The sequence below is a fragment of the Sycon ciliatum genome, chromosome 10, assembly GCF_964019385.1.
Source record: "Sycon ciliatum chromosome 10, ocSycCili1.1, whole genome shotgun sequence".
NCBI lineage: Eukaryota > Metazoa > Porifera > Calcarea > Leucosolenida > Sycettidae > Sycon > Sycon ciliatum.
Window position 1 is genome coordinate 13,612,389 of NC_088652.1, and position 27,772 is coordinate 13,640,160.

The 27,772-nt window shown below is 48.2% G+C and overlaps 1 protein-coding gene across 3 annotated transcripts; it reads right to left on the reverse strand.

The window, feature by feature from the left end:
• LOC135825705 (protein prenyltransferase alpha subunit repeat-containing protein 1-like) lies at window positions 1-27,766 on the reverse strand. 3 transcript variants are annotated; one of them, XM_065338323.1, is made up of 9 exons: window positions 27,159-27,765; window positions 26,524-26,733; window positions 23,645-23,849; window positions 15,833-15,937; window positions 12,804-12,923; window positions 6,340-6,508; window positions 5,715-5,843; window positions 2,134-2,288; window positions 5-1,205 (listed from the first exon to the last, which is right to left on the reverse strand). In XM_065338323.1, the coding sequence occupies exons 2-9, from the start codon at window positions 26,729-26,731 to the stop codon at window positions 533-535; spliced, it is 1,764 nt and encodes a 587-aa protein (XP_065194395.1). In that variant the 5' UTR covers window positions 26,732-26,733; window positions 27,159-27,765; the 3' UTR covers window positions 5-532. The 3 variants fall into 3 exon arrangements, with proteins under 3 accessions (XP_065194396.1, XP_065194395.1, XP_065194394.1); XM_065338322.1 differs by having other exon boundaries at window positions 7-1,205; window positions 26,528-26,733; window positions 27,159-27,764; XM_065338324.1 differs by lacking the exon at window positions 12,804-12,923 and having other exon boundaries at window positions 1-1,205; window positions 26,528-26,733; window positions 27,159-27,766.
• Between the last annotated feature and the right edge of the window lie 6 nt (window positions 27,767-27,772).

Genomic DNA, 27,772 nt, shown 5'->3' on the forward strand with positions numbered 1-27,772 from the left:
CTCTTTCATCCAGCACACTCAATACAACAGCAGAATTTTCAGTAACTAGAATGTACTGTGAATCAGACATGATAATCCAGCACCCTCCCTAATCGGACTGTTGGTGGCACGAATGATGTCGGATTATGAAGGGACCAAATCTAGCACCCATAATTCAGCGGAATGTTTGTGGCACAACTGGTGTCGGATTATGAAGGGACCACTAAGTACATGTGATCCCTTTCGAAAGATGTTCAATAAAATAACACTAGCGTGAAAGATCTCATCAAGCATGGCAGGCTTCCTATGCGGTGATACATGTAGGATCATTGCAGTGGAACGCAATGGCATGCCAGCATGACCAAGGCGTGCAGCGCAGCATCAATGCTGGATATCGACGTAGCAACAATGATAACGGCACGAGTCCAGACATACACACACGCACACACTCTCTCTCTCTCTTTCACATGCACACATCTAGGGCACATCACTCACATCCAGTGTCCACGTGGCACTCGGTCGGCAGAGGAGCATGAGCAAGCTCTTGACATGGCTAGTGCACATCATAACATGCAGGCCCCTCCACTTCCAGTCTACACAGATACTCTTCATATTTTGTCGCAAACAGCACTGCTGGGGCATCAGGCAATGCCGCCGAGCTGCTCCCAGAAAGCACGGAGACAACGAAAGCATGTTCGTCGCGCAATAGCTGTGCGCATCTACTGCACAATTGGATTCGGGAGGAGTGCGGCGACGCGTCGTGTACAGCGGGTGGTGAGGCGGCGGCAGCAAGGCGCGTACAGCCCGGGCTTTGGGGCAGTGCACAATCCTGCTGCTCATGTTGCTGCTGCGGACTAGCACAGACTCGATCTCGACTTGCGACGGGACCGTTCCTGATGAAAACGTTTGATGTGCACTGCAGAGTCTTGTTCAGGGCACGGCACAAGTCGGACGAGGTGACTTCCCCCAGGAAAGCGCCGATGCCTGGCAGCGTATCACTGCTAGTGCTACTCGCACACAGCATGGGAGAAGCAACGGCGGCAGAGGTCGTGTCGTTGGGACGGCTCGCCGGGTCATCGGGATGATCGAACGTCATCGACACAGCTGCCGGTGAATGGCATGCTACTGTATGGCCGGCAGAGGCACCACCAGTTTGCACGCGTGTTGCAGTGTTGTTGTGTAGCTGGTGGTGAACATGGCTTAGGACTAGACCAACTAATCCACGCCTGAAGACAAGAAAACAAAAAGACACGTGCCATGACTATTATTTTAGTTTTTTAAAATTATTATTAAATCCACCAAAGCGTGTTCGAATAACACACACACACACACACACACACACACACACACACACACACACACACACACACACACACACACAGTGGCTGCGTTCGATTATGCACTTGAATCGATTCATGAATCGATTCAATTCATTCAAGTCGTTCGATTTTCATGTCATGAGCCCTGGAATCGATTCGAAATCTATTCACGCTATTCACATGGGGTGATGTGAATAGCGCGAATCGATTCATGAATTGATTTGCGGGCATAATCGAACGCACTCACTAACACACACATGACACGGAGCTTGCTTGAAAGCTACATTCGAAGCAACAATACCGGCAGCTGGATGTGAAACTTCCTAAAGCGGCCGGGTGGTCGGTATCTCTGCATACAATTCCCCATGCACAGCCAGTTGTGATGCGGATAAGCCATCTTTACATACACAGATCGGCACTGCTGCAATAGTGCATTTTTACATGTATAGGCAGGCACTGTTGCACTAGTGCTCAACAGGGCGCGACACACAATGGCCAGTGCCATTGCCAGCATCTAAGCGATGTCTAAGACCATGCTTGTTGCTACCTGTATGCTAGTAGTTGTGTTCTGTGAAATCCGACCCAAACTGCGAAGCTGATGCCCTGGACCAGTACCGATTGCATCCTTGCAATCGTACACGTGTACCGTCGGCCGCATTCGTGCCACTTCCAGGTCGTCAAGGGCGTGCTAGTTGAGGGCGCCAAATATGCACTCTTGGTCGGATTTCACCGAGCGCAACTGTACAATCATGCATAAAGATTTTTTCTGCGTTGGAATCATGGCCATCCTACAGAATGTTCTCGTAGCAAGAAAGCATCCATAATTGCCACTCACCGGAACGTCCAGAGTGCTTCGTGCTCAGTGTACATGGTCATAAGGGAAGTGCAGTTCTCAAGACGAGTGCGCAGCCAGCCGGAAAGCAGCTGGGTCCTCCTCCTCCGCTGGTGATCATCTGGCAGTGGCATGCTGCCAGAGCTCAGACAAGACACCTACAGTTAGTGAAGTCAGCACCAACAGTTCACACACACACACACACACTTGTACTTGTACTTGTTGCTCACTGCCAAAACTGGTCACGTGGGTCTCCCCGGGAGAGGGGAAAGAGACTCAAAAGGAATCTTGGAAAGATGACTCAATTGGCTATTGAACCGCCCAACGGCCGACACCCCCTGAAATCCCCAAAACTCTGGGTGGACTTGAAAATGATCCCACTTATGGGCTCACCACACCTCAGTAAGTGGGTGAGGACAAGGTGCAGAAAAAGGATTGACGGCATCAGGGTATCCGTCCCGGGATCCAACTGCAGTTACCCCTGCCCCCAGTGAAGGTAATACTTGCTACTAGTGTGGGTGGCTAAATCAGAGTGGATCTGATATAAGCTTCACTAGCACCATGATTACACAAGAGTTAATCTAGCCAGAAGTAGTCCATGGTTAACAGGTATGTATACTTCAAATAGAAAGTATATGAACCCTGAAACCAACAAAGGTGGTAGGTACAACATTACACCAGGCTTCAAGCAGCCGAGCCCGTTGGCAACAGACCCAACACTATCCGGCATAAGTGTACCCACCAACCGAACTAGCTGGCACACACACACACACCTCAGACATGCCCATCGCGGAAGCGATGATAGCGAACAGCTATGTTAGACATAGCAACTTGTGCTGGGATTACACCATTCAACAGCTTGCAAGGCTGATGAATTGACCGCCACTTTGTTAAGCCTGGTATCCATCACACAGCTGTTTGAAGTGACTTTTTCTGGCCAGTGAATCCCTATTTTTCATTTTTTTCATTTAGGCCAGGCCGTGTTTTTTCTATGTTTCGCGTCACCTTATTCGATGAAATCAATGAGGGAGGGCGAAAAAAATAAAAAAGCCATCCAAAAAAAAACAGTGTACGTGCATTGCATTTGTGTACAGTGAAGCAACACGGTACTGTTCATGTACATTGATATGTACATGAATACATGAGTGTATCCCCTCTGCCAGACTGCCATGCTTGTGGTCCAAACACAGGCGGCATGATGATTGTGTGACTTGCGGCCCAGCTTATTACACACACATGTACATGTACATGTGTGTGAGCTGAGTACAATCGTGCGATAAATAGAACAATTATTTAATTGATGCCAACATAATAGTTACGTGTAACAATCATGTTCCGTTTTTTTTTCCTTTTCGGTTACATTTTCCGGTTTTCTGGGTTTGCATTAAATTTGTATTCCGTTTTCAAAAAAAAATTGTTCCGGTTTTTGTTTACCTCCGGCTGTGAAATACATGCGCGCGGGGGAGGCGAAACACAGATAAAAAACGGTGTGGCCTTACACACACACGTGCACACACACACACCATCACAGCCACCACGACCAACGGTGACAGTGATGAGCACAACAACAACAACAACATCTCTTATTGGCCACTGGCTATCGCGAGAATAAAGATTTGAAACAACAACAACAACAATCTCTTATTGGCGATGGTGCCATCACGAGAATAAAGAATTCAAACAAACAAAAAACACCAACAACAGCACCACCACCACCGCCGCCACAGAAAAGAAACAAACACACAGCAAAAGGTCAGTGGTAGAAACTCGTGAACGATGAGATTTGAACCAAGAAGGGTCTGTTCGCGTTTCCGCTACTTTTCCGGTTGTCACTTCTTTTCCAAAACGTGAAAGCAATATCAAATTCCAAAAATGTGAGAGCAATATGAAAATAGTAGAGACCAAGAAGACGATAGAAAAAGACACACTGGCCATGAAGAAATCCTCACAAGCTCATGAGGCAATATCGGGAAAAACATGGACAAGCTGCCATGAAAGCCCAGAGGTTCGTTTCTGGATCGTTCAAACGAGAAAATAAGAACCGGGAAAACGATAGGCTCGGGGTGGTCAGGGTTTCTTTACCCCAGGGGGAGGTTTTTTATAAGCCTGTTTAATCATGCAAATGCAATTAATGCAGGCTCTAGGAGGACTGGATGGCAGATCAAGGGGGGGGGGGGGGCTTACCATAAGCCAATGGACTAATAAGCCAGGGCCTATGTCTCATGTACGCGTACAGTGCTGCTCAATGAAATCGGATCGCGTGAGTCAAGTTTGCGCCTGCATCATTTCACAGCCCAGTGTTTGAAGGTCTAGGGCTGTGAAATGCCCAGCACGTACTCGAGTGACTCGGCCGGGTGTCATCCTAATAAAGATATTATTCCCGTAGCTATGCAGAAGACGTTAGTTCAGTAACGTCTGGCGCTAGCCAGGGTCCACACAGCTTTAATTTGGTGTTTGTGTGTTTGTTTGTGTCACGCCTGGCGCTATCCGTATCTGACGGCAAAAAAGCATAGGATGTTATAAATTTTTCAATTCTCCTTTTTTTCAGGCAAATTTGGGATTCGAACCCACACTATCGCCCTACATGCATTCCCCCCATACACTTCGCATTCATACCCATTCTTCCAAGTTGCTTCACGTTATTATCTTGCGTTTGAAAGCCCTATTTGAATATTGCGGGCAGCTGTATGTGGCCAGCTGTGTTTGATGGTACGGTACGGTACGGGAGACGGTGTCGTATTACCCTCGATCGTACCTGTCCCGTACCTATCCCCTACCGTACCGTGCCATCAAAGACGGCTGGCCACAATGCATATTCAAATAGGGCTTTCAAATGCAAGATCACAATGCGAAACAACTTGGAAGAATGGGTATGAATGCGAAGTGTATGGGGGAATGCATGTAGGGCGATAGTGCGGGTTCGAATCCCAGGATATGCCTGAAAAAAAAATAGGAGAATTGAAAAATTTATAACATCCTATGCTTTTTTTGCCGGTAGATACGGATAGCGCCAGGCGTGACACAAACAAACAAATGTATGCGAAGTATATCGGGGGATGCATGCAGGGCGCGCGATAGTGCGGGTTCGAATCCCAGGTTATGTCTTAAAAAAAAAGGATTTTTAAAAGAATTTATAACATCCCTATGCTTTTTTTTTGTCTAGGTCATCAAGGCAAAAAAAGCATAGCGTAGGGCCCTGAGCTTCCAAGCTCTCTCGTTATTATTGAACAGTACTGTGCATGGTCGCATTGTATTGCATTGCAGCAAGAGTACATAACCCCCAGAGTGTGCAACGCCTGATCCAGCTCTGCATAGGGTCTTGGTCGAGCGTAGTCGGATCTTCTGATGTCATGCGTACACTTCACACCAGCGCAAGGCCGGTCTCGAGGCAGGGCACCGTTGTTTTTGATCCGAGAGTACCCGCGACTCCCCGGGTTCCCCTCAGATGTGTACAGTATTACGACGCAAAGATCCGATTGCGCTCGACCCAGACCCTATGCACAGCTGGATCAGGCGTTGCACACTCTGGGGGTTATGCACTCTTGATTGTATTCAATTTTATGGATTCTCCACAGGCCACTTACCATGGTCATATGGCAGATGAGATGCATAAGGTGCAACAAATAGCTCATTGCTGAATGCTGAGACACATTCAAAGCCGTCCACGAATCCACGCACTCCAGCTCAGCATCAAGAATGGTGAGGACAGAGGCCTGCGTGAGTACCATGTGCGCGGGCACGTGCACACACATGCATACACACGCACATGCATTGCCCATTCACTATTCCATTGCAAAAGGCATGCAAAGCGAAAAGCATCATTTCAACGAGTATTTCTGGACGAGGACAATTTAGGGAGATTCTCGGCAAAGAGAAGGAAGGGTTTTCAGAGAGTGGCAGGGCATCTAATCAAATATTGACCAAATTGCACAAACACTCCTGCACATACCCGGCAACAAACACACCAGCAAGTTACGGTGGTGTGTTGTATTAGAACCAGTCACGTATAGAAGCCAGTTTAGAATCCAAGCCTGATTTTCGACATGCACTGGTGACACAAAAACCTGGTTTTCGTGTTGACATACATAGAAATACTTGGTTTGAAGAAACGCCTAGCACTGGCATCGGCTTCTACAGGAAAAAAGCCCGGCTTCAACATGCGACATTACGGTACAAGCCAGCGGCACAGCACCGGAAAAGAAGCCTTACCGGACAACAGCAGCAGCAGCCGATGGAGGACAGGGACGAGGACGAGGTGAGTATGCGATGCAGCAGCCATGCACGGTGCTGCCACGCCGCGTAGTTATGACGATAACGCTCGGCCGAGTGCAGGCATAGACGAAGCTCATCGTTCACAAGACAAAAGGCAGCAGTGCACCTGGAGAGAAACAAGTGATAATGCAAGGGAAAGGAAACACACATAACAACAACAATAACCAAAGTTGGCCGAATCCGCTAGAAATGAGTGATAAATGAAAAAATGCAAGGAAAAAAACACACAACAAAACAAGCAAAGTAGAAACGAGTGACAATACAAGGGAAAGAAAACACACAACAACAACAACAACAAGCAAAGCTGGCTGAATCCGCTAGAAATGAGTGAAAATGCACGGGAAAGAAAAGACAAGAGAACGAGCAACGTTGGCCGAATTTTCGGTTCAGCATCACAAAAGCCTTCGCCAAACACTGTCGGCGTACTCGCCAATGGCAGAAGCAGATTGCGCCAGCAAACTTGAGGAGTGGTACGCCTCTCAAACACACGGCCCTATTGCAGCCAAGTAGAGTGGCCCGGAAGCAACGCATCTATTGCGGATGGTCTGGTGTAGTGTGCACAAGCTGAATTCATGCAGGTCTCCTGCTACTGTAAGTCGACAAATTTTCGGCCCATCAAATTTCGGCCTCCCAGGGCTGAAACCCATTTCGTCTGCAACAAATTTTCAGCCTGTACTGCTGCCACCTGTATACACTGTCACACTGAACCTTGCAAAACAAATTTTCGGCCAAACATGACCAGGCCGAAAATAGCCGAAAATAAATATGCGCCGAATATTTGTTGACTTACAGTACAGAACTGCAGACGAGTTCAAGTTTTACGAACTACCGGTAGTCAACGCCAAATCCACCCGCTTTAATCTGCCTCAACAGATAACTACACGTATGGTGCAATCCAGGAATGTCGCCATGATAGACACGCCCATGCAGAAAAGTCAGAGGCTGCACACGGGCCACACGAATCAGGCGACCACGGGGCGCGGGCCATGCAGCCGCAAGCATCGCTGGTCCCGTTTTTAGGATCTTTTTAACAGTGTGTACGTGAACTACAGTGAATGTACGCGCTAAACGCAGTAAGGGCGCCGGCCCCGGTCATCCCGTCGGATTTCAATGTCCGCGACAGCACGTACACACGCATCACGCCTCTGCATCCACCCCTTGGCAAATCCGATCGTGCAATGATAGTTGCACATTTCGATGTGGCACCAACCCCAGACCGTCCGACCAAGCGCACAGTATGGCGGCACCAGCAAGCCGACTGGCCCCGCCCACGCGCCTTCCTGCGCGACTCAGACTGGTCCTTCCTTGCTACCGATGATGTTGACACCTCATGTGACAAACTCACCAGGAAAGTCACAGAGGCAATGAAATGATTCATACCATCCAAAGTACTGAAGCAACGAGCCAGCAACCCAATCTGGTGGTCTCCTGAATGCCAAGCATGTGTTGACATAAAACAACAGGCGTGGAGGCGCCATCGGGCCTCCCCAGATGATGCTGCACTTCTCTCAACCTTCAAGGAGGCAGCAGCTGCCGCAGTCGCCACTCTGCATAGAGTAAAGATGGCCCACATTGCGACAGTAAGGTGCAAGATCAGCGCTGGAGGTCTCTCCAGCCGAGAGTGGTGGACTACGATCAAACGTGCTGGTGGCCATGGCAGCCGTTCCTCGGAGATCCCGACTTTGACCCAGGCCAACAGTGTCGAAGTCAGGCAGAGCGCAGCGAAAGGTGAGGCTTTTGGAAAGTTCTTCTCGTCAAAGTACAGTTTGGGTACGGATGACTTGCAGGCAGACGCGCTCCCACCAGTTCGTCGCCGCTCAGATGCGCAGCTCCACACAGTGCACTTCCGACCTTGTGCGGTCGAGCGCGAGCTCAGGAAGGTCTCCCCTGCAAAAGCCACAGGACCAGGCCAAGTATTGCAGGAGTGCAGGAAGGAACTTTCAGTCCCTGTGTCGAAACTGTTCGCCAAGTCCTTTCGGGCAGGACGCCAGCCTACCCTATGGAAGACTGCCATGGTTGTACCCGTCCACAAGAAGAAATTAAAATCTGATGTGAGCAACTACAGACCTATCTCACTTCTCCCCATCTTGTCCAAGCAGATGGAGGCTATCCTCAATCGTGCCCACAGGAAATTCCTTGAGTCAAACAATATCCTCTCCCAGAGCCAGTGTGGGTTCCGCAGCAGACTTGGCACCCAGGATATCCTCACCCTATTGAATTTGCAGTGGAGCAGGGTGGCCGCAAGCGGTGGTGCAGTAAGGGTGATCGCAGTGGATGTGGCTGGTGCGTTTGACCGTGTCTCGCACACCTGAGTGCTCCACAAGGCAGAGTGCTATGGCGTAGCTGGTCACCTGCTTGGCTGGCTCCTCGCCTACCTGAGCAACCGGAACCTAACCGCAGCTGTTGGTGGGGAGCTATCTCAGCCCTACCCGGTGAGAGCCGGCGTCCTCCAGGGCAGCATCCTGGGACCGACACTGTTCATCCTGTACACAAATGACACCGAGGACCATCTCCCTCCTGGAATGGACCTCGCAGCATATGCCGACGACACTACGCTCTTCAACTTCATCACCTCAAGAGTGTCCATACCTGGCAGCTCTGCTATCATGCAACAGGGTGTGGACGCACTGTCTCGCTGGGGCGCGGAGTGGAAAATCAAGTTTGAGCCCTCCAAGACCCAAGCCATGACAATCGCACATCATCGCCAGCCTTGGCAGCTCCCGGGAACCACTTTTGACGCAACGCCAGTCAGCGAAGCAGGCCACCTGAAGCTCCTGGGGGTCACTCCCAGCTGACATACGCGCAGCACATCCGCACGATCCACTCCAGAGCACAGCAACGCCTAGGCTTCCTGCGGAAGGCCTCTGCTATCCTAGAGCCCCCTGGCGAACTCCGAGCCTACAATGGGTTTGTCCGCCCTGTGCTGGAGTACTGTCCCCTGGTCTGGCTTGGTGTGCCACCCTCACACTTGGCCAAGCTAGACCAGATCCAGCGACGAGCCATCCACATCATCGGATCGGGCTCCTGGCTCCCTAGTCTATCTCTGCGGCGGACAGTGGCTTCGCTTGCATACTTGTACAAGCTATTCTGCCTGGATGCGGACAGCCCGCTAAAGAAGATCCTCCCTCCTCCCCCCCCCCCCCCCCCCGTGCCCAACGTCGACCTCAGGACATACAGCCCACCTGCGTGTCTGCTCAGCCTACGCACCCACACCAGCTATCAATTAACCTCCCAGTACGCACGCGAAACAGCTGTCTTCGCGCATTTCCTGCCAGCGCTGTGCAGACATGGAATGCTCTGCCCCAAAGCATGCTGCTGAGACCCCCACACCTGGAGGGCCTGCAAGCCTTTAAGTGCCGTGTCCACCGTTACCTCCAGCTGCACCACTGCAGCTGGGCGACTGAGAGCCTCTAGCAGATCTCTCACACCCATCTCAGCCATAGTGCACACCGCGTCTGAGACTGTGTCTTTTTTCGCTAGCTTATGTACGCTCCCTTGCTCTATGTTGCGGCACAGTCGCTCCCTTGTTCATGTAATAGCTGGCCTACTGTAACAATTATGACTTTGCTGGCCAAATAGCTGAGGCTGCAGTCAACTCACCAATCATCTCATGTTTTAATGTTCCTTTTATTTTACTTTAACAATTCCGCAACCCCCCTCTCTCTCTCTCTCTCTCTCTCTCTCTCTCTCCCTCCCTCTCTCCCTCCCTCCCTCTCTCTCTCCCTCTCTCTCGTTCTCCCTCCCCACCCACTCTTGGTGCGTCTAGGTGGCCATGAAGTCGAGACCCTAGGTCGGCGGAGCTCCCTAAACCTCACCACCACTGCCACGATTCAGGTTGTGCGTGCTTCCACTAGCTGCATCTCATGTTTGGCATTTGAGTGGTCTTTGTACCGTATTTCCGCTAGTGGTGAAACGAATGTCAAAACCTAGTAACCGAATATTCTTTGGCTTATCGAACGAACGTACGAATATTCGTTAATTTCTTTTGGTAACAGAGATGCCATCACATGCCCTCCTCTCAGTCATTTGATGGATATTGTCATTATTATTAGGTATGACAGACAGTAGTGCCACATAAAATGCACTGCCACATAAGGGTTCTTCGAAGTTCATACATGTTATGTACAACATTGGCAGTCCAGTATGCACATGCATGAGAAAACATGGAGTACAAAGTCACAGGCAGGCTGTACGCACTGCACTGTATATGTGTTCGGCGTGCTTGTATATACATGCGCTGCGTTCGAAGTGACGTAACGAATACTCGAATGTGACTTAAAGAATACTCGAATGTGACAAACCGAACGAATGTTCGAATATTCGAATATTCGTTTCACCACTAAATTTTCCGCGCAAATAAAGCCATGGCGTTATATCCGAATATAAGGCCACCCTCACTTATAAAGCCATGGCGTTATAAGAGAACAAATTTCAATGTGGAGGAAGTTGCATCCGGCGTTAAAGGTGAGTTCAATTCTTTCAGTGAACCTACAGTAGCGGTGATTCCCTCTACATGTACCCATCCCCACTGTCACATGCCATACCGCCACCGCACCTTCACACAAGTTTGTATGCCACCTTGTACACAATAGGTTCACAATTTGAAAATTTCAGGGAAAATTGAAAGTATACCGGTATGGAGGCTCGACATGAACGTGCAACGGCACCATACGAGTACTCGAAGTCCATACTCCTGCCGATTTTTTCATGTAAGCGTCTCTCACTTTTAGCGCCATGGCGTTAAAACCGAGACTATTTTCTCCAAAAATTTGGTCCAAAACAGCGATGTTTCACCTATAACGCCATGGCTTTATATGCGCGGAAATACGGTAAAAAAACGAGAGAGCTTGGAAGCTCAGGGCCCTACGCTATGCTTTTTTGCCTTGATGACCTAGACAAAAAAAAAGCATAGGGATGTTAGCGCTACGGAGATGTGTTGAAGCTAGGTGTCAGGACGTCGAATGTCTCAGTACTCTGTCAGTTTTGTGCCTAGTTGTTGCACTTTCTGACTGTATATAGTATCTGGTTACAGTGATGAAGAGTTACTCTTAACTCGTTTCCATATGTCCTTTTCCTTTCTACATAGGGATGTTATAAATTCTTTTAAAAAATCCTTTTTTTAGACATAACCTGGGATTCGAACCCGCACTATCGCGCGCCCTGCTTGCATCCCCCGATACACTTCGCATACAGAAGCCTTGCTTGGTAGTTTAACATGTTTTTCGATTTTGACAGCATGTTACAAGGCAAGGACGCGTAGTGCTCCTGACTACAACCATAACCCGGTTGGCAGAGTCCCGGTCTTGCGACCATTTGAACCGTATTGTATCAACCCGTAGAGTAACGAGGGTCCGAACCTGGGTTTTCCCAATACGGTTCAAATGGTCGCAAGACCGGGACTCTGCCAACCTGGTTATGTTTGTAGTCAGGAGCACTACGCGTCCTCGCCTTGTGACATGCTGTCAAAATCGAAAAACATACTAATTCTTCCAAGTTGCTTCACGTTATGATCTTGCATTTGAAAGCCCTATTTGAATATGCATTGTGGCCAGCCGTCTTTGATGGTACGGTACGGGATAGGTACGGGACAGGTACGATCGAGGGTAATACGACACCGTCTACCGCCTTGATGACGGCAAAAAAAGCATAGGGATGTTATAAAATTTTCAATTCTATTTTTTTTTTCAGGCATATCCTGGGATTCGAACCCGCACTATCGCCCTACATGCATTCCCCCACACACCTCGCATTCATACTCATTCTTCCAAGTTGCTTCACGTTACGATCTTGCGTTTGAAAGCCCTATTTGAATATTGCGGCCAGCTGTATGTGGCCAGCTGTGTTTGATGGTACGGTACGGGACAGATACGGGATAGCGCCAGGCGTGACACAAACACACAAACAAACAAAACACACAAATACCAAATTAAAGCTGTGTGGACCCTGGCTAGCGCCAGACGTTACTTCAGTAACGTCTTCTGCATAGCTACGGGAATAAAAAATAAATAAACACAAGTGCTAGGTGCAACGTACAAACACTGTCTAACCAGCAGACCAGCCCTCTGAAAACGGGAACAGAAAACAATTTTCAGGTCTCCATATATCGGAACACATACATACATACATACACATACACACACACACACACACACACACACACACACACACACCATTGGACCATTGGACGCCCATCGCCAGAGGCGATGATAGCGATGCTACAGCAGAAGCCATAGCAACTTGCGCTGGGATTGCACCATTCAACAGCTTGCAAGGCTGAAGAATTGGCACACACACACACACACACACACACACCATGCACACACACCATGCACACACATACACACACACATACACACACACACACACACACACACACACACAGAAGAAGTAAACACACACACCTGTCATGATGCTTGGCCCGCTTAGCGTCCTCCACAACAGAGTGGTGGTGGTGTGGGCAAGAATAACTGTCGGTGTGTGGGTCCCCTGACGATGAGAAGTATCGTGTCAGAATGTATCTCCTAGGATTCAAAACAAATACCGGTACACAAAGTAGCAGGTCGCCGGAAGGCCACACAACACGATACTATAAGTCAACATAATATTCGGCGCATATTTATTTTCCGCTATTTTCGGCCCGGTCATGTTTGGCCGGAAATTCGAATGGGCCGAAATTTCGTTTCGCAAGGTTGAGTGTGACAGTGTATACAGGCGGCAGCAGTACAGGCCGAAAATTCGACGCGGCCAAAATGGGTTTTAGCCCTGGGAGGCCGAAATTTGAATGGGCCGAAAACTTGCCGACCTTAATACAGTACTCAGAGTTGAAACTTGACTGCTGTCGTGTCCTAATGCTACTGTGTGTGTGGAAATACGAACCAGAGAGTAGTACTTGACACGTAACACGCTACTATATTCTTTGTTCACCACACTGCGATGTACTCTACAACTAGCTGATGACCATCACAAGAAAACATCCTTGGAGACAACTAGTGGTGAAACGAATATTCGAATATTCGAACATTCGTTCGGTTTGTCACATTCGAATATTCGTTAAGTCACATTCGAGTATTTGTTACGTCACTTCGAATGCAGTGCCTGTACATACATGCATGCCGAACACGGTACAGTGCAGTGCGTACAGCCTGCCGGTGACTTTGTACTGCATGTTCGCACATGTATGTCCATACTGGACTGCCAATGTTGCACATAACATTTATGAACTTCGAAGTAGCCTTATGTGGCAGTATATTTTACGTGGCACTACCGTTTGTCATACCTAATAATATATTAGTATTGACAATATCCATCAAATGACTGAGAGGAGGGCATGTGATGTCATCTGTGTTACCAAAAGAATACTCGTTCATTCGTTCGTTAAGCTGAAGAATATTCGACTAGTAGGTTTTGACATTCGTTTCACCACTAGAGACAACCAATCGTTCCTCCATGATGTGTGTACAGTAAAACCTGTCAAGGCGACCACTCGGATAAGGCGACCACCTGTCCTAGAAGACCACTGCAATCAGGACCAAGGGATGCTATTTTTCAGTCAATTGACCCTGGATAAGGTCAGGAGACCACCTGGTAACAGAGACCACCTGGTAACAGAGACCACCTGGTAACAGAGACCACCTGGTAATAGAGACCAGGTTTTGAAGGTCCTTTGAGCAGCGGTCGTCTTAGACAGCTGTTTCACTGTACTAGTAGATGCATGGTAACATACACTGACTGTGCACTTTATCTTATTCATTGCAATTTTAAAACTTTCGTCTCCTTGTCGACTCTTTAAAATCCCTTCACTACTCCCTGACACAAACACACGGCTAAATGACCAACTACGGGCGGATACTGCAGGCATAGTGTTGAGCACAATCCCAACATCCTGGAAAAAGGCATTGCCAAGAATACTTCAGCATATTAAAGTAGTATTTTAAAAGTACTGTACATAGCATGCCGGGGCCCCAACTCGGCCCCAATCAGGCCTCATTTGGGAGGCAAATCAGGATTTTCCGGGCATGCTCATTTGGGGGCCATCCGGAACTGCAAAAAGAAGGCACTCCAACTTCATTTCCGATGCCGAGTTTTCGATGCCAAGACGAAGGAAGGCGAAAGAGAAGACCCCCTGAACAAGAACGAGTCTCCAGAAGCGACCGAGTCGAGCGGGAAGACGACTTTTGAATTTCGCCGAGCGAGCCCTGATGACGTAATGAGGGATTAGCTTGCCAGTGGAAATGCATCTTCGCACATACATTTCACATACATCTTGGCGAATTTGCAATCGAAGAGGAGGTTGTTTGCTATGTTCTCCCAACATCGTGAACGACCCCGTCTTCTGTACTCTTCCAGGTACCTTGACGGTCCTCCCCCCCCCGAAGAGAATTTACGCAAAGCGTCGCTGATCCGCTAAATTCGTCTCGAGACGTATCCACCCAGTGCTGATAATGTAGAATGTTGAATCTGTGATAATTGTTGACGATGGAGAGAGAGGTTGATAGCCGCTGTCACAGGGAGAGTGAAGCACCGGGGCTCGCGCTTTTCCGCTGACTTGTCACCATCTTGTCATTTATGATAACGGGCCACACAAGATGCTTAGTCGAAGGTATGTCGGGCTAGGCGAAGAGGAAGTGCCGTCGGTATGATGTATTCAACATGCAGCAGTTGGCAGATGTGGTTGACTCCAGCACCACTACCGGTGCCACTATCCATCGACGGATGGCATCTACTATGCGCCAGGCGCTACCTGATGTACCAGCCTGCTATGTCGGATACCACCAACCATGCATCGACTATGTGCCATGCGCTACCTGATGTACCAGCCTGCTATGTCGGATACCGCCAACCATGCATCGACTAGGCGCCAGGCGTGAACTGATGGTGGTGGTGGTGGTGGTGAGAAGGAGAGCTCTGTGCCAGAATAGCTTTGCAGCACAGAGAGCGTGTGTGGGCAGGCGTGTATTTACCGCCATATTGCCAGGCGTGTATTTACCGCCATATTGCCAGGTGTGTATTTACCACCACATGAATCAAACATACAGATCTGGCCGGAGAAATCCAGCCGCATGGATATATTAGCGCCGCGTTCGAGTGCACAGAACGGTGTGTGTAGCGCTAGGGCTGTGCAGCACCCAGCGCTATTTTATTCATGAGGTTTGATTTCTCTGGCCAGGACCGTACTTCCAAGGAATACAGGACACATGGCTGCTAGCACTTTTAAAAACTTCCAGTGGCACTTCAATCCTGAAAACCTCTTCTGCTGAAAACAGAGGGAAATAATCAAAAATCCCTTTTCAAGTTTTAAATCCCTCAAACCGATGAATAAGTAAAATGCTGCCAAACTTTCATTGAGTTATGGAAGTTTCTGGAACTTTTAAAAACAGTATACTCAGTAACTATTTTAATATACGTGTACTGCATTGCAGTGCTACCTTACTTGTGTATGAAGACTTCGGGACTCTTGGGCCGTATGTCCAGAGCAAGGTTAGTGAGGTGGAGCTCACATGCTACACAGGCACTGCCATCTTGTAGCAGCTGCTTTCTGTGAACGGAAACAGCAGAGAAAACATATTATGAGGAAACACATCCAAATTGTACAGACCGAATGCTACTTTCTGTATATAACATTGACTGGCGGGTCCTCCGAGCGCTCTCGATAGTTGTACCAAGAAGCATTACACAGTCCAGACATCAATCTTGACTCCTCGTGTACTCAGTGCTGCCAAATAATTTTCGCCCAAAATCGGACACCCTTCACCGCCAAGGCTGGCCACATGGTGCGAATTTTTCTCCTCGGCAATTTTTTTACAGAGAATTCAAATATCGCCTAAAACACCATGAAAATTCGCTTCGTTGCCATGGTAACCCCGGAGTTGTCATGAATTTTGTAATGATTGATGAGTGTCGTCGCACATTGACTCTGTACACACTGTCAGTGTACATGCCATCCAGCCTGATCCAGGCATGTTACTTTGCACTTCCACAGCCAAGCGCTAGCCTTTTTAGTTTTTACAATGAAGAAGCAAATGTACAGTGATTTGTGCATTCAGTTGCGCTGAAAAGTGAAAGTACAGCACTTCTGCATAGGAAAGTAATGATCTCCGACATCTTGGCTGCTTTTCGGACGTTTCCCTTTTCGGACCGGTTTTCGGAAGAGCCTTCAAAAATCGGACACTGTCCGAAAAATCGGACGGTTTGGCAGCACTGTATACTGTAAAACATGTAATTTTAGGTGCATTAAAATTTCGGTGCCAGTGACCTGCCAGGTTTCAGGTGTAATGTAGAATTAGGTGACCAGCTTGCCCTTCACGTACAGTGCATACTCTAGTGCCTTAAGATGTAATTATTTTAACTTTAGGTGCCTGGTTTCTCAACCAAAATCACCGAAATTAAAGTTACACCGAAAATCACATGTTTTACAGTATTGGAAACAGCCAAGCTCTGCAGTAAAGGCATGAAGTAGGCAAGAACAGGAGCATCTGAAAACTGATTTACTCAGAGTACTAGTACAGGTGGTGGAATCCTGATAGTTTGAACCCCGGGGGAAAATGTCTAATTAGGCCACACTGAAAAAGGTCTGTGGTTCGACTCACCCGACCGACCGTACATTTTTCAGCCCGACCGTAACTTTTTTTCCGGCGGGCTGTCGTGTGACTGACGTACGTGGACTGAACACGTCCACGTCTACGTGCTGTGCAGCGTGAGTCTGCGGATGCAGGCAGCTCCTTTCGGACTTGACTTGTAGTTGTACTGCAGTGCAGTGCAGTGAGTGGTACGACTGCTGCCTTGTGCTGGTAGTAAAGTCTACTCGATACGACCACCGGCAGACTGGCGAGACTTATTTTGAAGTGACCGTCCGGTTGAGAGTGATTGCCTCGTTCCAGATTAAGGACGGCCTTCTGTTTTGGGATGAAGGACAGACGAGATTGCACTTTCCTCGTTTTCTGCCACACAATGTTTCAAAGTATTGGCCAGTGATCCCTTTATACAACATGTATGGCATAACACTGCGTAATAATGCCGATGTACTGGGTGTCTAAAGGCAGTACAGTGTATTTACATGTACTAAAAAATATATAAAAAAATAAAAAAATCCGCCCGCCCGCCCGTAAAAAAATGTCCATGTTAGTCGAACCACACACCTTCTTCAGTTTGGCCTTATCCGGACATTCTAATTTCCAAACACAGACAGAAGAACGAGCAGTTTCTTCTGTCTGTGTATTCCGCTCTTTGCTTTCGGCAGATTGAGCCCTCTACGGACGGTGGATGAGCTTCACATGGTAATTTTCCAAACATGTACCCACAACACATCATGCACGTCAAAATGCTTGCATTAGAGTCAGAGAGGTTCCGCGCTACGTAACGTTGAGCAACTACACGTAAGCGGGCGGGAAAACCCGTGACGTCGCGAGTTTGCACTCCACTTACGGAACGTTGTCTACGTAGACTACGCGGGGCTCTACTAACGGAGGTACTCCGTAAGGGGCCATCCGTAATTATCGATCTTTTTCACGAAACGAAAGGGTTTAGTTATGACCCACCCCCACCCACCCACCCCCCTGAAACAAAATAATCAATTTACTTGAGACTTTGTGCAGAAAATGATCTTGATTGGCTGCTACAACACACACATATCCTTCGCATGCAAGCACTATTAAAGGGGAAGTTAAGGCAAAAACGAGAGAGCTTGGAAGCTCAGGGCCCTACGCTATGCTTTTAATGTAAAAAGGCCAGAAAATCCGATTACAAAGAGATAAAAAGGAAAAGAAGGAGCAAACCAAAAGCGGATGAAGTGAGAGAAAAATAACAATTCGCAATAAATTCTGCAAATACTTTTGCCTAACTCATATTCAAACTGATTGAAACGTTTTTGCAATACAATGATGTAGCCAATCAACGGAAAAAAACATTTCCATCAGTTCTTGTAACATGTACGATGAGCTAGGCAAAATATGTCCTGATGTCTGTCCTGACGTTTCCTGTGACCGGCGCTGACTCTGCCGATCACGGGCGTTCTGGCCTCGAAGGGATCTCTCTTCCGACGTTTCCTGTGACCGGCGCTGAATCGCCCGTTCACGCTTATTTCGGAGTCGATTCTGCGTCTGTCCTGACGTTTCCTGGGACTGGCGCTGACTCTGCCGATCACGGGCGTTCTGGACTCGACGGGATCTCTCTTCCGACGTTTCCTGTGACCGGCGCTGAATCGCCGGTTCACGCTTATTTTGGAGTCGATTCTGCGTCTGTCCTGACGTTTCCTGGGACCGGCGCTGACTCTGCCGATCACGGGCGTTCTGGACTCGACGGGATCTCTCTTCCGACGTTTCCTGTGACCGGCGCTGAATCGCCGGTTCACGCTTATTTTGGAGTCGATTCTGCGTCTGTCCTGACGTTTCCTGGGACCGGCGCTGACTCTGCCGATCACGGGCGTTCTGGAGTCGACAGGATCTCTTTCACGACGTTTCCTGTGACCGGCGCTGAATCGCCCGTTCACGCTTATTTTGGAGACGACAGGATCTCTTCCAAAGGATCTCTCTTCCAAAGTATGTTTTTGCTGACGCATCCTATCACCTATTCCGCAACTAGCGTCCATTCTAATTTTATTTCCTCCTCGTCTCCCTTTTAATTTTCTTTCCAAATTTCCCTCTACATCAGGGAGTCGTATACATAATACGACGAATATTGTGGCCAGCTGTTTGTGGCCAGCTGTTATGTACAATCCTGTAGAACCTTTGTAGTCACAGATACGGGACAGATACGGTAGCTCCAGGCGTGACACAAACACACAAACAAACAAACACCAACTCATAGATACGGGACAGATACGGTAGCTCCAGGCGTGATACAAACATACACATAAACAAACAAACACCAAATCACAGATACGAGACAGATACGGTAGTTCCAGGCGTGACACAAACACACAAACACACAAACACCAAATTAAAGCTGTGTGGACCCTGGCTAGCGCCAGACGTTACTGAAGTAACGTCTTCTGCATAGCTACGGGAATTAAAATTTCACCAGTTGTAGTCTTCGGGGTGCTGAGTCGAATGGTCGTGGTCCGAGGAAGCTGAGACGCTCCCTTCCTACTTGAATTCCAATCGAACTCGCGCACTTCCACCGAAACTGGGTGACTGTGCCCTACTAGATGGGGATTTGTATGCAAAATGTCACTAAAAGCGCCATTTCGTTCTTATAAAAGCACCGATGACCGCGATTGGCCCATATGTTGTAGTCTTTTGGCCGCTGAGTCGACTGGTTTTGGTCCGAAAAGGCTGCGATGCAGCATTCCTCCTTTATTCCCAATCGAACATGGTTGAACAAGTGGTCACGTGCTCCTGCGTACGCCAGTCACCTGGTCACCGTGCTTGCAGGGTACAACTTACTAGCCTGTTTGACCTTTTTGGGTGCAGTCCTGTCACTGGAGTTGAACCTTGGTGTGAAAGTTGTCGCCTGCTGGTGTGGTGACCAGGTGATTTGGGCACCCAGGAGCACGTGACCGCTTGTTCAACCATGTTCGATTGGGAATAAAGGAGGACCGCTGCATCGCAGCCTTTTCGGACCAAAACCAGTCGACTCAGCGGCCAAAAGACTACAACATATGGGCCAATCGCGGTCATCCGTGCTTTTATAAGAACGAAATGGCGCTTTTAGTGACATTTTGCATACAAATCCCCATCTAGTAGGGCGCAGTCACCCAGTTTCGGTGGAAGTGCGCGAGTTCGATTGGGATTCAAGTAGGAAGGGAGCGTCTCAGCTTTCTCGGACCAAGACCATTCGACTCAGCACCCCGAAGACTACAACTGGTGAAATTTTAATTTTTGCCTTAACTTCCCCTTTAACCCTTTACCGGCAAATAATAGTTACTTTTGTATAAGAAATCCATAACATTTTAGAAGGATGCCAATAACTCACAGCGAGGCCACATTTTGTATGATTGTGCAAGTCAGTTATGTTTTCTTGGAAGTCTGGTACTACTTCTTGACCATGAAAACATTATATTTTATTTTCACCTACCACACACATACGCTGCTAAATAATTAGCACCTCTACGTCTAAACACGGGAATAGTACACATGCAAATCGTCAGAGTTCCGACATTGACATGATACTGCCAAAACAAGTCGACTTCGGAGCGGAAACAAACGCCATAGCTATCACAGACTTCAGTGGTCGTGCCTCGCTCGCAAATGAGAGCAGCATCGCCCCAGAACCGCTGTCGGAAAGCTCCGTAAGGTCGCACACACGCCGCGCTGCGCTGCCGTCAATCAGGTACGTAGAAAGTTGATGGCCTAAATTTCCGTCTCTGGAAGACTGTCGACACGGGGATCACTCTCCATGGCTTCCCCACCACAGGTACATTACGACGGCGACATCGTCTTCAGCGGCTGGCGCTCCCCATATTTGCGTGAGAATTTACTTGGTGTGCGCCCCGCTCCGTAATTTTAAATTCTCTTGCATCGGCGGCTGGAATGAAGTATTTATCTATCTGTTGTCGGTCCCAGAGCGACTGACTGCTAGATCCGCGTCGGAGAAGTCACCCGAGGACGAAAGGAACTCACGACTGCACTGAGTACAGAGTGGTATCAGTGCATCCATGCAGCACTTGCCTGGCCGCGCGAAGTAATGTCGATCTACTTCGAAGTACGCATGCATCAATGCATGCAGTGCGCGTTGATTTTTCCGCTTTCGATGTTTTTTCAAAACGAAACCGGTCACTACCCACTAGGGGTGCGCAGATTATTCCCGGAATAATTTGGGAATACTATCGTTGAGAAAATTTTGGGAATTTTAGGGGAATTCTATCGATCTTTGGCCAGATCCATTGACCTTCAGAAGAGTTTTTGGGGAATTCTGTCAATTTTGACCTGCCAGAGAACAGAGAACAGAGAACAAGCGCGCATCTATGGACGCAGCCTGAGTACATACAGTGCTGTGTACCATGGTGTACAGTCATGTAGCATGTAGATCTAGTACATGTACTAGTATACTATACTATAGTGTAGATCCTGCATGCAGTGATCACGTGCCTGACCGTCCATATTGCATACTAAAGAGCATGCGCAAGGCACGGTTCGTGCTGGGGGTCTTTTTGGGGGGGGGGGGGGGGGGGAATTCTGGAGAATGTTTTCGATGTTTTGGGAGAATACTTTCGAAGTTCCGCGGGAAATGCCCGAAAGCATAATATCGGGTGCGTGCGAGCATAATCCGCGCACCCCTACTACCCACCCACCCATAAACGAAACTTTTTCGTTTCGTGAAAAGATCGATAATTACGGATGGCCCCTAAGTAGATTGGGGCATAACTTTATGGCTCTCCCCGGGGTTTTTTTTGGGGGGGGGGGGACGAGATTCGAATTACCAGACATTGAGTATTGGAATATTCGGTATACATGTACCGGTACTTGTTTGACCTCTCTAGGTTTGCACAGTGTGGACCATGCAGTATAAGCCGTACCGGCTTTATGGGGAATGAATGACGAGTGTTAAAAGAGCGGCACATACAGTAAAACCTGGTGTAAGCGATCTCTCGTTTTAGCGACCACCTGCTCTTAACGACCGTTTTTCCATGCGCGGACAGTTCTACATAGACACTATGGGGCCTGGTTCTAAAGACCACCTGGCTTTAACGACCGCTTTTGCTTGCACCGTGGGGTGGTCGCTTACACCAGGTTTTACTGTACTCCGGAAAATACGGTACTGCACAGGCAGAAAATCTCGTCGGTCAATAATTCAATCCAACTCCAAAGAAAGGGAGTTCGTCCGGTTGAAAATTTCATCTACGGATCACAAGAGTGTATTGAAAAGCTGGACAGAACGACATTAGTGCGGCATTTAATTTAGTCCAAAAGCTCCTTGGACGAAACAGATGAAACCAAATTCCAGACGAATATTTCTGCTTATACAGTACCCTTGATGTTACTGTAGGACCAAATTTGGAAATGAGCTTGGGCGGGGAGGAATTGCCACGCGCCACATAAGACACACACTCGCAGGAACGTAGCTAGCACATCTGTGGTGTGGTGACCATGCACCACCGGCAAACGCATAGCCGCCATTTTACCTACTTTTGACTATGTAGTAAAATACGACAGCCATTCGCTGGTGTGGGGACCGACTACTGTAAAATAATATACAATATTTCGGCGCAGCAATATTTTGGCATTTCACGATTTTCGACATTTCGGCAGCGTTTTATTTTTGGCACGGTGTTACATGTAATACTAGTACAACACCAAAGCTGATGTGAACAATTTGAATTTCATCAGCGTTTTAATTTTGGCGTTTTGGGTCGGTGCCGAACGAGAGAGCTTGGAAGCTCAGGGCCCTACGCTATGCTTTTTTGCCAAGCGAGAGTCAACTTTCTCTTTGCATTCGAGGGTAATACGATACCGTCTACCACCTTGATGACCTTGGGAAAAAAAGCATAGGGATGTTATAAATTTTTCATTTCTCCTATTTTTTTTTCAAAGACATAACCTAGGATTCGAACCCGCACTATCACCCTGCGTGCATTCCCCCGATACACTTCGCATACATACTGTATTTTACCAGTTGTAAGTCGACCCCCGTATCCGGAGGTCTCAATTCTGCGTTTTAAAGTGTTCACCCAAAGAAGCACTATTAACCACCTCCTGCTATTAACACATTAACAAATCATGCAGACATTCCCTATTGGAGGGTATAACGTACCAATCCTTGAAAAATGCCAAAAAAACTGGCAACAATGTGTACACATGGTGCACTCGTGCATGCAGTGCAGGTCATTTTTTGTAAGATACTGATAGTTCCCGGTTATAAGTCGAATCCCGGTTGTAAGTCGACCCCCACCCTTTCTCCTTCCATTTTTAGTCGTAAAAGGTCGACTTACAACCGGAAAAATACGGTACTCATTCTTCGAAATTGCTTCACGTTATGATCTTGCATTTGAAAGCCCTATTTGAATATTCAGGCCAGCTGCTGTCTTTGATGGTACGGTACGGGACAGGTACGGGATAGCACCAGGCATGCCGATGGCACAGACAAACAAGCAAACAAACACGGAATTAAAGCTGTGTGGACCCTGGCTAGCGCCAGACGTTACTGAAGTAACGTCTTTTGCATAGCTACGGGAATAAAGCCGAAATTAATTAACTGCCGGAATTTTGTATGTTTACAGTACGCTGACTATAGACGAGCTACACGCCTGCACTCGTACTCACATGCGACGGCATATCCACACGTGCACGCGCCCTGCGCAGCAGCTCACCGGATATTCCACGCCGTCATGCACTCGCCATGAAGCAGAGCCACGGCACGCGACAGCGCTACGGTGCCCAGCGGGTACAGGGAATCACCGATGACAACACCACCAGCAGCAGCATCACCGTCGCTATTGCCGACGGCAACACCAGCAGCAGCAGCAGCGCCGTCACCATTGCCGCGCCCACCTTCATCTTCTTCCCGGTCACTACCTGGATTGGACACAAGACAGGAAGATCACAAACACATCGTTATACTCCCTGATGAAGACCAAAGGGCGAACACTGGGAGACTAATTTAACTTAATCGCAATGGGAGGTATACATCGAAGACGACCGTCACCTTTTTGCGGGGCAAGTTGCCCCATTTTTGGCAGGTACAACCAATTCTCGCACATTTATGAGTATGACCGCACAAAGTTCATGACCTTTTATGCAGAGTTGGTAATCATGTGTACGGTTGTAGTGAACTTGCCCCGCAAAACCTAACGGCGGGAAGTGGATGCGTACGTCTCATTGCAGTGGAATACATGGGTTGTGAAGGTGTGTGTACGGTACTGTCGGGCGCCGAAGAACAGAGCGCCGAAGAACAGAGCGCCGAAGAACAGAGCGCCGAAGAACAGAGCGCCGAAGAACGACCAGGCTAGAATTTCACCAAGCACAGCACACCAATGTATATACAGTGACTGGTATAGGCTAGGAAGCTGACCCTCCAGTTCTTCGGCGACAGTACTGTAGGAGAGATAACATCAACATGTAGGAAACATCATAGGAATCATCGGCGTGGAGATTAACAAGACGGGAAAATCGCAAACACATTGCTCAGTAAATGTTGACTATCACCTCCACCACTACACTGCGCTCTAAAGCCTAGTTCACATTCGACGCAACGCCGACGGTACGGGACGTAAGGGCTTGTCGGAGGGCTGGGGTGAGCTGTAAAATCCTGTACGATTCGTACGACACGACATGCAGCAGTCGTTGCGACGTTCAACGTCGAACGGCGCGAGTCATAAGGCACGGTCCGTGACGGGGTGACTTTCGGACCTAATTTCTCGTTTTTCGGGACTTCTTTTCAATTATTTCTCCTTGAAAGAAGCGGAATCAAGTTCACAATACCAGTTTGTCATGAAGATCAAAAAATTAGCCCTGAAAGTTGTGGCATTCAAATAAGGAAATGATAGAATAGGTCGTCTGTCACGCTTCTGAACTATCCCTAAATACAATAAGTGACAAAAGATCTTATGTTGCTAAAATTCAACTCAAGTCGTGCTAGCATTTCTGTGAGTTATCATGGGAAGCGCAGTGTTCGAAATGCTAAAAATATCCAAGTACGAATCGGGAGTAGTCGGCGCACGACGCCGTCTCCTGTTCACACTCGAATTGCACCCGTTTTGTACGCTTGCGTCTCCGTCTACGCCCGTCTACGGTATGAAAAGTTGGATCGATCCAACTCTTCCCGTCGCTTCCCGATCTGTACGGTAGTACGGTTGCGTTCCCGTTCCTGGTGTTCACATTGGACGCCGTCAGGTCGTCCCGTCGATTCCCGTCGATCCTTACGTCGCGTCCCGTCGCGCCCCGTCGAATGTGAACTAGGCTTTAGCCGACTAGACCTTCCTGCACACAAACAACAACAACACTACGAGAACACGTCGCATCCTGTGATCACATTTCTCGGTCGTTGACAGATTTACAAGGTGCCAAACGTAAACATCAAGGGATTAACATACTAGTATATGTAGCCGTTTGGTTCACGTTCTCTTGACCAAACTTACATCCTTTAGCCTAGGGGTGAAACGATTACACTTTTCAACTATCGGTTAACCTACCCTTGTATCGATTCGATTATCAATTATGATATCGATTACTGTGTCCTAGAAATTGCCGCGCCAGACCAGCACAAAGCTTAACACAGCCCTACTATATATACTGGAAAACACTCGCGCTATTGAAATGTACCTCCATCACCTTTGCCCCCTGATTTGGCCAGAATGGACATCGCTGCACATATCCGGGACAATGCCAGTATTGGTTGCAAGTGCAAAAACAATCAATGGACTCTGCTGCTCCCTCAACTTGCTCAAGTCGATAATTTGAGTACCCTTATGCGGAACATGGCTAGCACGAGCAGTAGGCAGGGAAAGCAGTACTCTCTGGCGAGCGGAGAAAGCCGTGTGCAGATGGGCTTTGGTGTGCGGAATATGAGTGCGACATTGAGTATGTTGAGGAAGACTGTGTGCAGCAGTGTATACTGTATATCTGAAAGTACAGGTGGAGTGTGATGGAGAGGACGTGGAGTGCCAAGTTCTCCGGCCATCTACAGATGTTGACGGTGTTTTCGCTGGCGGTTCTCCAGTGGTGCTCCAAACAGGAGGTATTTCGGACACCCAGCTCAACTGCCTATAGGAATTTTGGATGTGGCCAAGTACCTGTCACCTCATGCTATAAGACCCTGGACAGAGGAACTGACCCGGAAAGGATGAACCAAGGGACATATCAACTGTGTGCAAAAATGACAATCCCATTGCTGTACATAGAATTTCACCATTCCAACAGTGATGCATATAATACCATTGTAGCAACACTTAGACATGTCCGATCAATCCAAAACTTTCAGACAGTGAACATTAGGTGTGTTTGATCATTTTGGAACAAAAAAGTGAAAATCGAATTTTTGGTCTGTGGTCATATTTTAGCGTGCTCTGGCTCATATAATGAGACTTCGGGTATAAGGACACTTCACGAAAAAGGACACTAGTATTCTGATGCCCAGCCGAGTGTCGTTATACGCAAATTTGACTGTACGTGAACACACGGGGACAGACACGAACATAGAGCGTGTACGCGAGAGAAAGAGAGAGACACACACGGGGGCCAACACACTCACTTACGGGACGCCCGGCGACTTTGGCAACATTGCATGAACTTCCTGTAAAGTGCCGGAAACAGCGCCGCTGCACAGCCAGAGTAAATGCCGAGTTTGGAATCGACGAGAACGAAGCATTCCGACGAGGTGTGGTCAAGGGATTGGTCATTAGCAGTTGCAGATTGCGGTGCTGATGATGATGGCAGCCCGGGAATAAGGCCAACTTCATCCCTGCAGTCGCCATGCATGCCAATGCACACATATACATATGCAAAACAAACACACCAATACTCATGCGCATACACACACATACATACACAAGCAAACAAACAGACCAATAGTATACGCATGCACATACGCACACACACATGCACACACACACACACACACACACACACACACACGTGCACACACACACACACACGCATGTTCTCCACCGATTCAAATTCTTTCCCGGGATTCTGACGGCGGCACCACCGACTGTGCATACACACAAGAGGCTCTATACAGTAGATGTACTTTGGAAATTCGGATATAAAGTACAGACGATTTATCAAAATTTGATAAGTCATAATGGCCCCTGGAGGTACGCTATACTGAAGTGCCCCTGTGTGTGTGTTGTGTGTGTTTCCCTGCCAATGCAGGCGAGCACTTACAAACGAGCGAAATTTTCCTCCAGGATTTTGAGCAGCTCAGTGGCGAGTGACTCCCCGTTGAAGCCCATTGCTGCCGCGTTGCAATGACATCAAACAGCGGGTTACAATCTCCTCGCTCAGCATGCAGCTGGTAGTGGGTCCAGCCTCGAGGCCTCCAGTCGGTCCAGGGCAGCTAGTGACGAGAAGTCATTGATTTTCTTGCCACGACCGTCGTGACTTGGGCCAGGAATCTACCACAGGGTATATTGCTAACACTATCAGTTGCAACGCGTCTTGACTCTTTGCACATGAGCTCAGTCCTCACCCAACGCAAACCCTCTCGCACATCGGGATTCCAAACAGAAAAACACAATCCTGTTTCAAGTACAATTCATGCAGCATTGTAGTTGCTGGTATTTTCAAAATCACAGCAAGGTTCGTCTTTTGGAGTGTCGTGTTAATGTTTCCCGCTGTTTTATTATTGGTAAAACATTTGAACAATTGGGCTGAGTGACGTCATGATATTACAGAACCCATTATGCCCGCCCGCCCCCCAGTGGCGGCCAGGGAGATTCGCCACAACCCGGGTTTGTGCATCTATTACTTCCCGGGCCGGTTCAATGCGGAAACTCCGC